The sequence below is a fragment of the Artibeus jamaicensis genome, unplaced genomic scaffold (assembly GCF_021234435.1).
Source record: "Artibeus jamaicensis isolate MK-2021 breed Jamaican fruit bat unplaced genomic scaffold, CSHL_Jam_final contig_475, whole genome shotgun sequence".
NCBI lineage: Eukaryota > Metazoa > Chordata > Mammalia > Chiroptera > Phyllostomidae > Artibeus > Artibeus jamaicensis.
The window spans coordinates 6,129,378-6,144,398 of NW_026521852.1; the positions used below are offsets into that span (position 1 = coordinate 6,129,378).

A 15,021-nucleotide genomic window follows, 5' to 3' on the forward strand; every position below is an offset into this window, starting at 1 on the left:
CAAACTTATGAGGAAAACAAGCTAAAATAACTAGTAGCATACACTAAGGGCCAGATATATCATTAACAATAAGTTCCAAAAAGTGAGATCTCTATGGAAAACATTTCACAGGGACAGGCACTAGCCAAGGAATGGTATCAGTCTAAGAGTTCTGGTTAGAGCACATTTGACATAAGATGCAAGAAAAACATCAGCAAATATCGAGTCCCTATTAGTTGGAAGGTACCATTTAAGTAACAAAAAAAAAAAAAAAGGAAGACACGATATACTGCATAAAGGGACATACAATCATATTAGGTTTTGCACCTGCTTCTGTGGAACAATCTCTACTGCTTGCCAACCCCTAACCTTGTTAAATTTTACTATGCTCATCTTAGATCAGACCCTGTTAAAAGCTATGATTGCACCCTGTATTTCTCTTTTATAGTTGTTACCACAGCTACAATTTTATATTACTTGTAAATTTATTTGACTAGTGTCATGTCACTCAGACATTAAGTGCCAGGTTACTGGGATTCATGTCAATGTGTGGTTATCAGGGACCTAGTGACCAAGTTGATCAAAGCACTTAGCATAGCATCTGGCATGTATGACACTCAATAAATGCAGCAAAAGAAGACAATGCGGAGGAAAGGAACTTGCCTAAAGTTCACACAGCTAGTTTGCTGTAGAGTTGGTATTTTGTTAAATAACCATAAAAGATTTATATATTTCACAAGGAATGGCATAGTTAACTATTAAAAATAGAACAGATCATTTCCACTTGTTAAAGTCTGGGAAAAGATCAGAGAGAAGAGAAATACAATTGCTTGCAGTTGGTACAGCATAAGCAAAAGTACTGTAGGAAGAAAGTACAGGCATATTTAAGGGATGGTTAATAAACATAGAATTAAGGGCCTTATAAGTAAGTAGGTTAAAAAGGTAGAGTAATAGAGCGATTAAGTGTCAGACTAAATACTTTATTATTTTTATAGGCAGTTGGTAAATACTAAAGATGTTTGAGGAAGGACAGAATCTAATTAAAGTACTTATTATGAATATCAATCTGGCAGTAGAATTCAGAGACAGGAGACACTAAACCAGTTAAGAGTCTTGCAAAAGCTTGTAGGAAAGGTAATGTCACAGATTCTAGAATAACATAGGTCAGTGGCCCCCAATCTTTTTGGCAATTTTTGGCAAAAGTGATAATTTTTCCATGGACTGAAGTGGTAAGGATGGCTTTATAGCAGCTTAACTGTCACTTGCCACTCACTGATAGGGTTTTGATATGAGTCTGCAAGCAATTGATTTATTATGGTCTCCTGGCAGTCAAATCTCTCTGCTAATGATAATCTGTACTTTCAGCCACTCCCCAGCACTAGTGTCACTGCCTCAATTCACCTCAGATCATCAGGCATTAGATTCTCATAAGGAGCATGCAACCCAGGTCCCTCGCATGTGCAGTTCATACATAGTAGGGTTCCAGCTCCTATGAAAATCTAATGCTGCCACTGATCTGACAGGAGGCCAAGCTTAGGTGGTAATGGGAATGATGGGGAGTGGCTGTAAATACACATGAAGCTTCACTTGTTGCCCACAGCTCACCTCCTGCTGTGCAGCCCAGTTCCTAACAGGCCACAGATAGGTACTGGTCCATGTCCTGGGGGTTGGTGACTCCTGGTACAGGTGTTCAGTCATATTAAATTGAGTTGTTGAAGGTCTGGACTAAGGATTCTGTGCATGAAAATTAGAAATGGATTAAAATATAGATTTAAAAATTACAAACTAGGAAATATAAGCAAGATCTACCAGAAAAAGAAAGTAATTGAATTACGGTTCTAGCAGAAAACGGATGACACACTCAAAGGGCTAACTGGACATGATTTAATGAAGGGATTATTTACAAAGGTGTGATTGGGGTTAATAAACCAACAAAGGAATAGTGAAACATCCAGGACTCATAACAGTAGGAAGCCTTTACCAGTTTTAAACTTAAAGAAACAGTTGTTGGAACCTGGCGAGAGTGGTGGCTAAGGGAGGGGGCTATAGCTTCAGTGGAAGCCATAACCTTAGGTAGAGGAACTCAGCCACTAATAAAGATCTGCTTGTTCCTCCCACTGATGTGCTCTAATAAGAATCCAGAGGGCAAAGAAGCCTATGTGATGCTGTCCATAGAGATTAACCACGTAGAGCACAGATGTCAAAAAGCTGAAGAGTGGATCTGGAAAGGTAATGAGAGTATATACAGCATAATGACTAAGGTCTAGGTCCTGGCTAAGGATGCTAGGGATGAGCTATACATGTCTGTACTTTTCCCCTAGCCATTGGCTCTAAATGGATGGAAACCTACAGGCAGACAGTGAAAGGGGGTATTAGGAAGAACTGTAATAGTTCAAGGGGTAATGAACAGTTGAGCATATGAAAAAATGTGGCTCTTTCATGGATAAGTGAGAAGACAGAATCCCTAAGCCCAGTGTAAAAAGCTCCGTATGGGTTGCCAGTCCCTTTTTCATTCCCATAACTACTATTTATATCTCACTCCTGTGACTTCAGTGATCCAAACTAAGTTTCTTTTGATTAGTTGTTTCCCTATGTGCCCAAATTAGGTGCCTCCCAATTCTTTTTTAGGTCTCTATAGAAACAAATGGGCTGAAACCTCTGCCATACCACCTAAACCTGCCCAGTTAGGGGAACCTGTACTTAGTTAATTCTCCAACATCTACTTGCCAATATGCTCTACTTTCTGGGACTAAGTCTCACTTATTATGACAGAGGAAAAGAATAATCCAGAGAAGAATCACAGAGAGCCTATCAAAAAGATTCATACAAGAGATCAGTGAGAGGAGGCAGAGGAGAAAATCAGAACTAATCATTGACATTTAATTTGGGGTTAGTTGCATAGTTGTTAAGAATATTTTGGATCAGACAGACCTGCTTTTGTTGGATCTAACTCTGTCACTATTTCACTATGTCACTTAGAAACATTACTTAATATTCATAAGCCTTGATTTCCTTTTTAAAATTATTTTTAATTATTTTTAAAATATTTTATTTATTTTTAGAGAGGGGGAAGGGAGGGAGAAAGAGAGAGAAACATCAATGTGTGGTTGCTTCTCGTACACCCCCAACTGGGGACCTGGCTTGAAACCCAGGCCTGTGCCCTGACAGGGAATCAAACTTGTGACCTTTTGGTTTGCAGGCCGGCACTCAATCTACTATACCACACCAGCTAATGCTATAAGCCTTTATTTTTTCATTTGTAAAAATCAGAATATCTTCCATTCATGGTAAACATTTAGCACAATGCCTGGCACATTGCAAATAATTCTACAAAGCTGGCTCTTAGAAATCATCGTCGCCATTATTATTCTTTATGTGCTCTCCTTGTATGTATGGTTACCAAAATGCAGAAAATGGTTAAAAGTAATTATCGATATAAGGCATATAATTACAACAACGCATATAAAGGTGCAGAGATATCAGAATATGAATATGGAATGTAAACGAGTAACATGTTCCTCCAAAGGATAAATATAAGCTGTATGATGGATCAATGGAGGGTAGTCCTGGGAGCTAAATGCTCAGTCTGGATAATATCTTTTACTCTCCTTATGCTAGTCTAGAAGACTGCCTGTAGGAAATAGGGTCAATCTGTAAAATCAAGTAAATCAGTATTTACTGAACATTTACCATGTGCCTAAGACTGCAAAAAACTGAGTAATTGAAAAAAATTAAGGATAAGATATAATATCTTACCTCAAAACTTCTACTACCTCATTGATAGGGTTATAGATACAATCTAAATTATGAAATTCCACAATGCACGCTGTAAATGCAGTAAGTGCCGGCAGAAGGGAAACAGGTAATGGGCTGAACTCCTTGGTGAGAAATTCACAAAAGTAAGTTTGAAGTATGGTAGTGAAGAGGGCAGAACTTGAGATAGGTAAAGACTGTTTGAAAGAAAAAAGGACTGGGAGTTGGGAGGACCCCAAGGATGCCACTCTAGAGATATTTTGGTAATAGGAACATCTAAAATCAATTCAAATGTTATTGAATCTCTTCTATAGGTCTGGTAATGTGTCAGATATGGGAGTACAGAAAAGGACAAAATAATCTGTTCTTAAAGAACTCAGTGTTCTGGTGGAAAACTAGGAAAGAGAAACACACAAAAAATCGGTTATCACAAAGCCATGTGACAAATACTATAATAAAAAGATGGTCATTCCAAAAGGGAGTTTTGGAGCATTGGGACAGCAGCAACTATTGCAGGCCAGGGTCTTTGTGTGCAAATGATTTTCTAGATCTTAGAGCCTCTCTACCCTCAGTTAGTGCAGAGGTCTGGCATCTAAATCATACTGCCTGGTGAAAAATGAGCTGAAAGCCATCATATGCCTTTAGAATTAACACTTGAGCTGAGGCCTGAACGATTAAGTAGTGACTGGGGAGGGGAAGACAACCTTGACAGCAGCAATAGCAAATAGTGACTGCATAAATGGCCTGCAGAGCCGTTCAGAGTTTAGGAACGCTACGAAGCTTCCTCGTCCTTCCTATTCTTCCATCTAGGATTGCCTAAATTCGAATTTAGTAAACTGATGATTTCGAGATATGTATAAACCTGTCCAAATACTGCAGGAGACGTATACGCTCTGGGCTCTCTTCAACCCATCCTAGCCAGACCCGGGGCCCACGAACCGCTGGGATAAACCCTGAGGTGGCAGAGTAAACCGTCAGAAACTAAAACAGGTTTAGTTTCCCTTCACTCCGTTTTTCTCGCCTTGGTTTTCTGCCCAGGTCTCAGGAATATAGTTCCCTGATCGCTCCGTTTCCGGGTCTGGCTCCGCCCACTAAAATTAGGGCGGGTAAACGGGTTCATCCCAGTTTGAAATCCCAGCTCCGCTCAGTAATGAGGCAGCCCGGGAAGCGGAAGTCACCTTCCACAACGACCAGAAATTCCGCCCCCGACGGAGGAAGAGCAAAAGTGAGACAGCCAATTAGGTGAAAGCTAACTCTCCGCTGGGGTGACTGAGAACACCGCCCTGGGTTCGCGACCGAAAACAGTAGGGGGGCAGGCTTCATGCCGGAAGTACTAGCCGGTTGTTGTTTCGGTGGGCTGCCTGGCTGATGGGAGACAGGGGAGCAAGTGGAGGCGAGGAACCGGATCGAGGGTTAGGGATTCGAAGGCAGTTCGGCGCTGGGACTCAGCGGCTATCATCCAGTTAAATCATGGGTTCGACCGAGCAGTGGGCAGAATGGTTCCTAAGCCACCGGGTACCCCCCGCCGGCGTGTTTGGTGTGGCCTCCCTTGCCCGAGTCGCCCTGGTGTTCTACGGAGTCTTCCAGGACCGGACTTTGTGCGTAAGGTACACAGACACCGACTACCACGTTTTCACCGACGCCGCGCGTTTCGTCACGGAGGGACACTCGCCTTATCTGAGGGCGACCTACCGTTACACGCCACTGCTTGCTTGGCTCCTCGTTCCCAACATCTACGTCAGCGACCTCTTTGGAAAGTTTCTGTTTATCAGCTGTGATCTCCTCACGGCTTTCCTCTTATACCGCCTGCTGCTGCTTAAGGGGTTGGGCCGCCGCCATGCCTGCGGTTACTGTGTCTTTTGGCTTCTTAATCCCTTGCCTATGGTGGTATCCAGCCGAGGCAATGCGGACTCGATCGTCGCCTCTTTGGTGCTTATGGCCCTGTACCTAATAGAGAAAAGACTCGTCGCGTGTGCCGCTGTATTCTATGGTTTTGCAGTGCATATGAAGATATATCCGCTGACATATATCCTTCCCATAGCCCTCCACTTGCTTCCCGAACGCGACGACAGAAGCCTCTGCCAATCCCGGTATTCCTTGCAGGCTCGTTTTCTCCAATTCCTGCGGAGGTTGTGTGATCGGGCTGTGGTGCTCTATGTAGTAGTTGCTGGACTCACAATTTTTGCCCTGAGTTTCGGTTTTTACTATAAATATGGTTGGGAATTTTTTGAGCACACCTACCTTTATCATCTGACTAGGAGAGATATACGCCACAACTTTTCTCCATACTTCTACATGTTGTATTTGACCGCAGAAAGCAAGTGGAGTTTTTCCCTGGGAATTGCTGCATTCCTACCACAGTTCATCTTGCTTTCAGCAGTGTCTTTCGCATATTACAGAGACCTTGTCTTTTGTTGTTTTCTTCATACGTCTATTTTTGTGACTTTCAACAAAGTCTGCACCTCCCAGTACTTTCTTTGGTACCTCTGCCTACTGCCCCTTGTGATGCCACTAGTGAGAATGCCTTGGAAAAGAGCTGTAGTTCTCCTAATGCTGTGGTTCATAGGGCAGGCCTTATGGCTGGCTCCTGCATATCTTCTTGAGTTTCAAGGAAGGAACACCTTTTTGTTTATATGGTTAGCTGGTTTGTTCTTCCTGCTTATCAACTGTTCCATCCTAATTCAAGTTATTTCCCATTACAAGGAGAAACCCCTGACAAAGAGACTCAAATATGACTAATATCTGCCATTTCTATTACATTATGATTGTTCTGAATGGACCAGAAGAGAGCTATGGAAAAATTTTGAACATCCTAAGCACTCTAGTGAATGTTCAATTTGGAGCATAATACCCTGATTCCACAAATTAAAATTAATGTCTACCTTATATATCAAGGAGACTCAGTATTAAGGTCCACCCTTTAGGAAATGGGAGGGATGTTTGAAAATGGAAGGGCTGATGAAACTATTGGATATTAAAATGTTTTTGTAGAAAAATACAGAAATACAGTTAGGGACATAAGGTCTAAGTATTTGGGTTATACTGTGTTACTGTCAGAAGCAGTCTTATCTTTTAACCCCCACTTTTTCTTTCTCAAATTTTCCTGATAGCCATGGAAACTCTCAAACTGTTCCTAAAGCACAGCTTTTAGATATAAAGTGTTAACTAATAAGACTGTATGTGTTTAGGTTAGGAAAATTAGTTCAGTATTAAAAGTGGAGGCTTAAAAGATAAAGAATTCAAAGTATTTAAATTGTAATCATGTTTTATGTATTTGTTTTATAACTTAGTCTTTCAGCACTTAGTCCCAGTGGTATTTAGATTACCAGTTTTAGTTTTATACAAAAGGGATTAAATTTAAATTTATTTATTTAACCTTGAGTTGTTACATATTTTAAAATAGCATCTTGCTTTTGATGTTTGAGGTCTGCAAACTATTAGGACATTTTAGTGTTCTCTTATACCTCTTTGTTTTTAATTCTGATTTTTAAAACATATCTTTCATCTAGAATTGAAGTTAATCAGGTGTTATCTGTTGTAAAAATGAATATTAATATATTTTAGGTGATAAAAACTAAAATTGTTAGTATGGCATTTTCCAGCTTAAAAGTACCCCACTTACGAAAATACCATGATAGAAATGGAGACCTGTATGAGAGGCTCCTGGAAAGCATATGAAGCATCCTAAGTATCTATTAGTCTTTTAGATCAGGAAATACATGGAGAAATTGTGAAAATGAGGCTTTGTAGATCCATTTCCCTTATTACTATAATATTTCTGAGAAAAAATGCTTTCTGAGTTTAAACCAAGCACCCTAAAATTTTTTTTTAACATAGCCTATTAGGTTGGGGATTTCCTAACACTAACCTACAATAGTAATATATGAGTTTGATTTTATGATTGTAATTTTAAAAGATGAATAATTTAACAACATTGCTCTTCCATGGTAAAACAAATGAATAAACATCCTCCAAAGAAGTAGTATATTTCATGTCAGGTCAGACCTAAAAAAGCCTTTGAGAAGCTGTGTGTATGTGGTCATAATTAAGAATGCTATTACTGGCAGTATTTTGATGGACATCTTCTTGGGACCTGCCATTAGAAAAAAGGGAAGAATAGATGGCTTTGCATGGGTTGCTGTTTTTGTGAAAATAGAAGAGACAATTGAGGACTGTGACCTTATAATATCTAATCTTCTATCCTGCGTTAAGTATTATCTCTTAGTTTATAACTGTTCACTAGTGGCCTTTCAGCCTTGCCATTCTTCTCTTTCATTTTTTTTAATAATAGGAATTAAAAAAATTTTTGGTAGGAAAAGGGGTGGGTAACAGAGTTCTTACATCCCTATATAATTGTCTTTTTTGTATTCTTGACTTCCTGACTTTTTTTTAAATAGTCATAAATATATTTACTCATTAATTTTTTTTACTTCAACATTTTTTATTGTGGCTTACTCTTCATACTTATGTTGAAATTACAAGGAAGTTTACCTTGTGTGTCATACTTCTATTACATCTGTAGATTGCTATTAATTTTTAATATTCTAAATAATACTTGAAACATTTTTCATGTTTTAGATCATTCTCTTGACATTCTTAGAAGTCAGTGGAGTTCTGTTGGGATCTTTGGAGGGAACTTCAATTCCAGATCCTGCCCTGCAGGAAATTCTCTACCAAAGAACTATAGGTGTTTCTTAAAAGGTACAAAGTTTTTATGCTGCAAAGCTTATATGGTACAAAAATGTAGTAAATTAACTTGAGATTATTTTATTTGGTTTCTTGGGTTTTTTAATTTTTGTTTTCTGGTTCTGTAAAATCTTTTTTTTTTTTTTATCTTTTTTTACTTGCAATTTTTTTTTTCTTTAATGGTCTTCAATCACACCTAAAATTGTATATAGCACTTTGGTTTTTTTCCTACACAATTCTTTTTGTTTTTATACCACCCCTGAAGATAAGTGTACTCATTTACAGATAAGCATTAATTATTATCATACGGGGATTGATTCTTAAGATAGTCTGTGTTCAAAGCAGAGGTAACTATGTAACTTATTCCTTAGTTGCCTTAATGTCTTCTGGATGTGATCCCTCAATATACCTAGATAAATTCCTTGGATTAGGTCCATTGGAAAGGCAGTACTACTCCCTATCCCCACACAAATAAATTTCTTTCTTAAAATCATGGATTTTAGTTAATAATGACTTCTCAACATCTGACTGAATGACTGTAAGTGACTTAACATTGTTTTAAAAGTCTTGTAGGACTTGTCTTTTAGTTAATTGACTTTAGCTTAGTATGGGATATATTGTTATTTCCCCATCAGCTTTTTCTGCATTTCAACCATCTGTATGATGAGTTGAAAAAAGGAAAAGATGGAAAATTTCACCTGGGATAGTACCTAAATGCAACTATTCCCTGCTCCCTATACTTTTTTATGAACTTTTTTTTTAGATTTTGTTTATTTATTTTTAGATAAGGAAAGGAAGGGAGAAAGAGGAGAGAAACATCAATGTGTAGGTGCCTTTCAATTCCGCCCTACTGGAGACTTGGCCTGCAACCCAGGGATGTGCCATGATTGGGAATTGAACCAGTTACCCTTTGGTTCACCGGCCATGCTCACTCCACTGAGCTACACCAGCCAGGGCTATTCCTTCTAATCTCGATCTAGTTTATTGAAAAGATAGTAGTTATACATGAAAATGTATGTACAGAAAATGTCTAGTTCTGGTTTAACAATTTTGTATTTGTGTATTCCTGTCATATGTTAGCTTACTCTAATGAGTGGAGGCTTGGCTCATGTGCCTAAATTATACAGCATTTCTGTTCTCCCTTGTATTGAGTGGTTGTTCAAGGATTGATGCTCTGTTGATAAAAGGCATGTATCTTCTGCTTGGATCAAAATTATCAGAGTAGCAGAAGCATTTATTCAGCGCTGACCCAGGAGAACCATTCATTTAGTCAAAAGAAGCATTCATATTTATTATCCTGAACAAAAGCTATACTAAATAGGAATATTTCTAGCTGCTCACTTTGCTAATTTTTGGTTGGCCAAAAGTCCTATGATTTTTTTCCATAAAACAAAAGGCACATTTTTCATTTTTCAAATTGATTTGGATATTTTGAGTTTGTTGGCTGTCTTCCGCGTGGTACAACATTGATTGTTCTCAATGTCTCAGTTTGATCGCTGTGAACTTCAACTGGTCTACCCAACCATGGAACATCATCCAGCAAGAAATTTTCAGCACAAAACTTCGCAAATCACTTTTGACATATTCCATTAGTCACAGCACCTTCTCCACACTTGCACAAATCTTTTTTCGCATTTCAGTTGCATTTTCACCTTTATTGAACTAATAAAGCATATTATGACAAAAATGTTGCTAATTTTCTTCCATCTTCAAAATTAAAATGGCTACACAAAATTTCACCAATTTTGATGTTTTTTTAAAAAATGTGTGCTGATATGACATCTGTCACAATCTAACAAAAATTGTTTTGAATGAGGTAAACAACAACTAAATGCTACTAGTAGAGCCATCTTAAGGAAAAAATCAAATGAACTTTTTGGCCAACCCAATATGTATGCTATATAAAATGAAATGACACTTACAGTGACTATTTAAGAGTATGAATATTCGAAGCTCAGTTCATTTTACAAAGGAAATTTTCAACCTCTGCTGTCCATTCTTTTGGCAATTGTTTATAGATCCAGACCCATGTCAGGTCTGGTAATAGATGAGTAAGACAATGTGCTCTTGAATTAACACTAAGAAACATACCTTATTAGTAAAATGCTACATGAGACCCTATTCCACAACAATTCTGTGATTTGTAAAATGGGAAAGTAGAGGATAATACTCTTCCTAATTTACAGGTCAGAAGATTGAGGCTCAGAAATAGGTGACTTTCTAAGGGCAAACATTTTGTTAATGGCAAGACTAGGTCTTTTAATACTACTGTGTTTTGCAAGTCCTTAGTTCCATATGATGACAGGTGATTTCTGTGACAAATGTTTATTTACCAAATGCCATTTAGGCAGGTACCTAGCAAAAGGCTCTATCTTCTATATGCCAGGCATTATTCTATGTATTGTGGATACAGCTATGAGGCACTCTCTCTTCATGGAGCTTTCATAGAAGGCAAACGAGGAAATGCATGATTGTGATGATTGTCATAAAGAAAAAGTAAGGCAAACTAAGGAAGTAGAAAGTGATGGCAGTGAGGAGAGGAGCAGATGCAGTTTTAGATAAAGTACTTAGAGAAGGCATCTTGAGGTGGCATTTGAGCAGAGACCTGAAAGAAGTAAAGGTAATCATACAGCTACCTGGGAAAAGTGTATATCTTGCTGAGTAAATAGTGCAAAGACACAGAGAAGAATGAGCTTGGCATGTTTAATGTACAGCAAAAAGGTGAGTATAACTGAGTGGAGTGAGTAAGGAGCAAACTGTAATTTACAGTATCTAGTGAAACAACATGAATGCTCATTGAAAAATACAATTTACATTAGCATTTTACCAGCCTATAATAATAATAACTCTGGGCTCAACCTATTTCTTTTCCTGAGTTTTGAGCACAGGTTAGTTTGTAAGGAAGATGAAATATATATAAACATACTTGAGCAGTGCTACAAAGTACTTTTACATATTATTTTCAGACATGAAAATTTTTTAAAATTCTGTTTTTATAGGTGAGGACCCTAACTAAGGCTCAGAATATATGCATTTTGTCCAAGGTCAGAGTTTACTAACTCTGGTCCAAATGATGGTATGGACCCTAGAAGGTAACATATTCAGGAAATTTTTTTTCACTAGACAGATCATTTAGCAAACATTAAGAGCCTAATTTGTGCCAGACACTAAGACAGGTGATAAGGATGATTATGTCAATAGTCCTGGCTTCAAGGGATTTACAATATTTGATAGAGGATACCAATGGAAAGATGACAACTCAATGTGACAATGGTTAGAGCAAAGTGCATATGAAGTAGTTGGGAGAACACTAATCCATCAACTGGCCCAGCCTAGCACGGAATTTGGTACATAATTAGTGTTAATGAAGGAAACATCTTAGACCAAGGTGGATCTAATGCCTGTAAATGCCCCCAGGTTAAGAATTCAAAACCTAAGGATAACCAATTACCAACAGCCAAATTGGCTTTCCCAAATAATACAACAGCTTAACTTACAGTCAATAAGTTTCTTGCTTTGCTTCCTCCTCTTCTCTATAGGAGACTTTCCCCTAGTTCCTGTGGTTGGAGCACAGCTAAACACTTCCAGTTTCACTTTCTCAAGTCAGATCAAATAAAATTTTGTTCAAATAAACTCTTAAAAAATTAAATATGCCTCACTATGTACTGAGATGTTTGTCATCTGTTTTTCTTTCCTACTAAGTTTTGGGGGCTTTCTTTGAAAATTATACTTTTGCTAATCCTTAGTTCACAGGACATTTTATGATCTGCCTCTACATCTCTGGCTTTACCTTTTACCTCACCCACCCTATAGTCATAACAAATTATATTACCTCTTCATGCTTTTTCATCTGTTGTTCCTTTGGCTAAAACATTCTTTTCATCCCCATATGTTCTGAACAGTTCCTATTTAGTTTAAGGATGATCTTTGCAAAACATTCTCTGATTCAGTATGTAGTGCAGATCACATTGTACTGTAACTTCCTATTTAAGTGTCTTGCACACACAAATGACCAACAGTGATTATTTCTTATTCATTGATATTATTTTCCTGGGACTTTCTCAGGACCAAGCAAAGATAGACAGGCATAACTAATGTCTCCAAACTTCTGGGTGTGCCCCATACTCTCCTAGGTTTGTTAAGTTGAGTTGTACATGAATCTGTCAAATGAAAGCTGGAGATAGTGGGATCCTTTGCATAGTTAATGGCAGCAGCTGTGAAAAAGAAGGGCAGTTTATGTGCTTGTCATCTCTAAATGCCATTAGTATCCACCAGTCTTCTAAGATAGAATCTTATAATTACCTTTTATTCCTTCTTCTTCACTTGCTATCCTCTTCTTCATCTACAGTCATTGAATCCTGTCAGTTTTATGTTTTAATGTCCCTGGAGCCTACTGGCATCTTGGTATTGTCATTGTTGAGTCTGCTTTTCAGGCCCTCATTACCTCTCATCTGGAATGAATAGCTCCTGAGTGGTTGCCTTGCTTCCTATCTTTTCTGCCCTTCATTTCACCTCTCATTTATTCTCCTCACTGCGGCCAAAGTGTTTCCAAAGCAGATCTGATCCTGCCATCATCCTGCTAAGAGCACCCTAGAAGTCTTTGTGACTTGTAAGAAAAAGTCCAAATTACTTAGTGTCCTTCATCTTGCACTGAATTCTCCTACTCAGCCTCACTGTAGCCCTCTAGGTAACACAGTTCCATGAAATTACTACACTATTAAGCCTTTGCTCATTCTGTTTCTCTGCCTAGTGTGCTTCTGTTTTTCTGATGAACTGCTACTCATTTTTCAAGACCCCACTCATAGGACCCTTCCTCTACCAGGAGACATGCAAGGTGAGCTTATAAAGAGAGATTAACTATTAAGAACAAAGAAAAATAGAGCCATAATTATGTAAAGTTTGGTAAATAATTTTTATTAATGCATGTTGTCTATTATAGTATCTTATTTGTCTCTTTCGAGGTTAGTTAGCTCTTGGAGGACAAAAATTTTTTTGTGTTTATTTTCTTAGCATCCAGTATAAATAATAAATGTTTGTTCAATAAGTGAGGCTTCACTTTTTGAATAAGTGTTCAATTTTTACTAAGTACCAGTTGGGAACCTTTTCACATATTTTTTTTTAATTTTTATTTTTTTTAATTGATTATGCTGTTACAGTTGTTCTATTCCCCCCTTCATTCCCCTCCACCCTACCCCCCCATCCCCACCATTATCCCCCTTTAGTTTATGACCATGTGTCTCCAGTCCTTTAGATTCTATATTTCCCATGCTATTCTTGCCCCCCCCTTCTATTTTCTTTCTACTGTCTATGCTACTTATTTTCTGTACCTTCTCCCCCCATCTCCTCCTCCCACTCCCCTGTTGCTAACCCTCCTTGAGATCTTCATTTCTATGTCTCCACTCCTGATCTAGCTGGCCTTTTAGTTTGCTTTCGTTTTAGGTGTGGTTGTTAATAACTGTGAGTTTGTTGTCCTTTCACTGTTCATGTTTCTTTAACTTCTTTTTCTTAGATAAGTCCCTTTAACATTTCATATAATAAGGGCTTGGTGATGATGAACTCCTTGAATTTGATCTTATCTGAGAAGCACCTTATCTGTCCTTCCATTCTAAATGAAAGTTTTGCTGGATAGAGCAATCTTGGTTGTAGGTCTTTGGATTTCATGACTTGGAATACCTCTTTCCAGCCCCTTCTTGCCTGTAAGGTCTCTTTTGAGAAATCTGCTGACAGTCTGATGGGGACTCCTTTGTAGGTGACTGTCCCCTTAGCTCTTGCTGCTTCTAGGATTCTCTCCTTCATTTTAATCTTGGCTAATGTAATTACGATGTGCCTTGGTGTGTTCCTTCTTGGGTCCAACTTCTTTGGTACTCTCTGAGCTTCCTGGATTTCCTGGAAGTCTATTTCCTTTGCCAGATTGGGGAAATTCTCCTTTATTATTTGTTCAAATAAGTTTTCCACTGGTGGCTGTGCCTTTCCCCCTTCTGGTACCCCTATAATTCGGATGTTGGAGCGTTTAAAGATGTCCTGGAGGTTCCTAAGACTCTCCTCATTTCTTCGAATTCTTGCTTCTTGACTCTTTTCTGTTTGGCCATTATTTGCTTTCTTCTGGTCCACTCCATTGATTTGAGTCCCAGTTTCCTTTTCATTGCTATTGGTGTCCTGTGCAATTCCATTCATTTCAATTAGTTTCGCCTTCATATGTTTGTCTAATTTGTCAGTATAATCAACCAGTTCTGTGAGGATCCTGATGACCAGTGTTTTAAACTGTGCATCTGTGAGTTTTGCTATTTCTTCATCGCTTAGATTTATTGGCTCTGGGGCTCTGAGATCCTCCTGCGCCATTCTTGGTCTGTTCTGGCCCTTTAAGTGTGAGAAGGGGCGCCTTGGATTCCCAGGTCGCTGGGTTGTGACGCTGTATGTGGGGACGTGGCCAGAGCGGGGAAATGGCGACCCCCTCTGCCGCTTCTCACAGCTGGGTGCAGAGGAGCAGTGCCTTAGGTGGTTCACCTGGGCCGGGCCACTCAGAGTCGCTGGGTTATGACGCTGTATGTGGAGGTGGGGTCAGAGCAGGGAAATGGCGGCGCCCTCCACTGCCGCTTGCCGTGG

The 15,021-nt window shown here is 38.8% G+C and overlaps 1 protein-coding gene across 1 annotated transcript; it reads left to right on the top strand.

Moving 5' to 3' along the window:
* Positions 1–4,940: 4,940 nt before the first annotated feature.
* On the top strand, positions 4,941–12,084 carry PIGM (phosphatidylinositol glycan anchor biosynthesis class M). The gene has a single exon (XM_037144088.2). It carries the CDS (start codon positions 5,203–5,205, stop codon positions 6,469–6,471), a length of 1,269 nt encoding a protein of 422 aa, XP_036999983.2. The 5' UTR covers positions 4,941–5,202; the 3' UTR covers positions 6,472–12,084.
* The last annotated feature ends 2,937 nt before the right edge of the window (positions 12,085–15,021 follow it).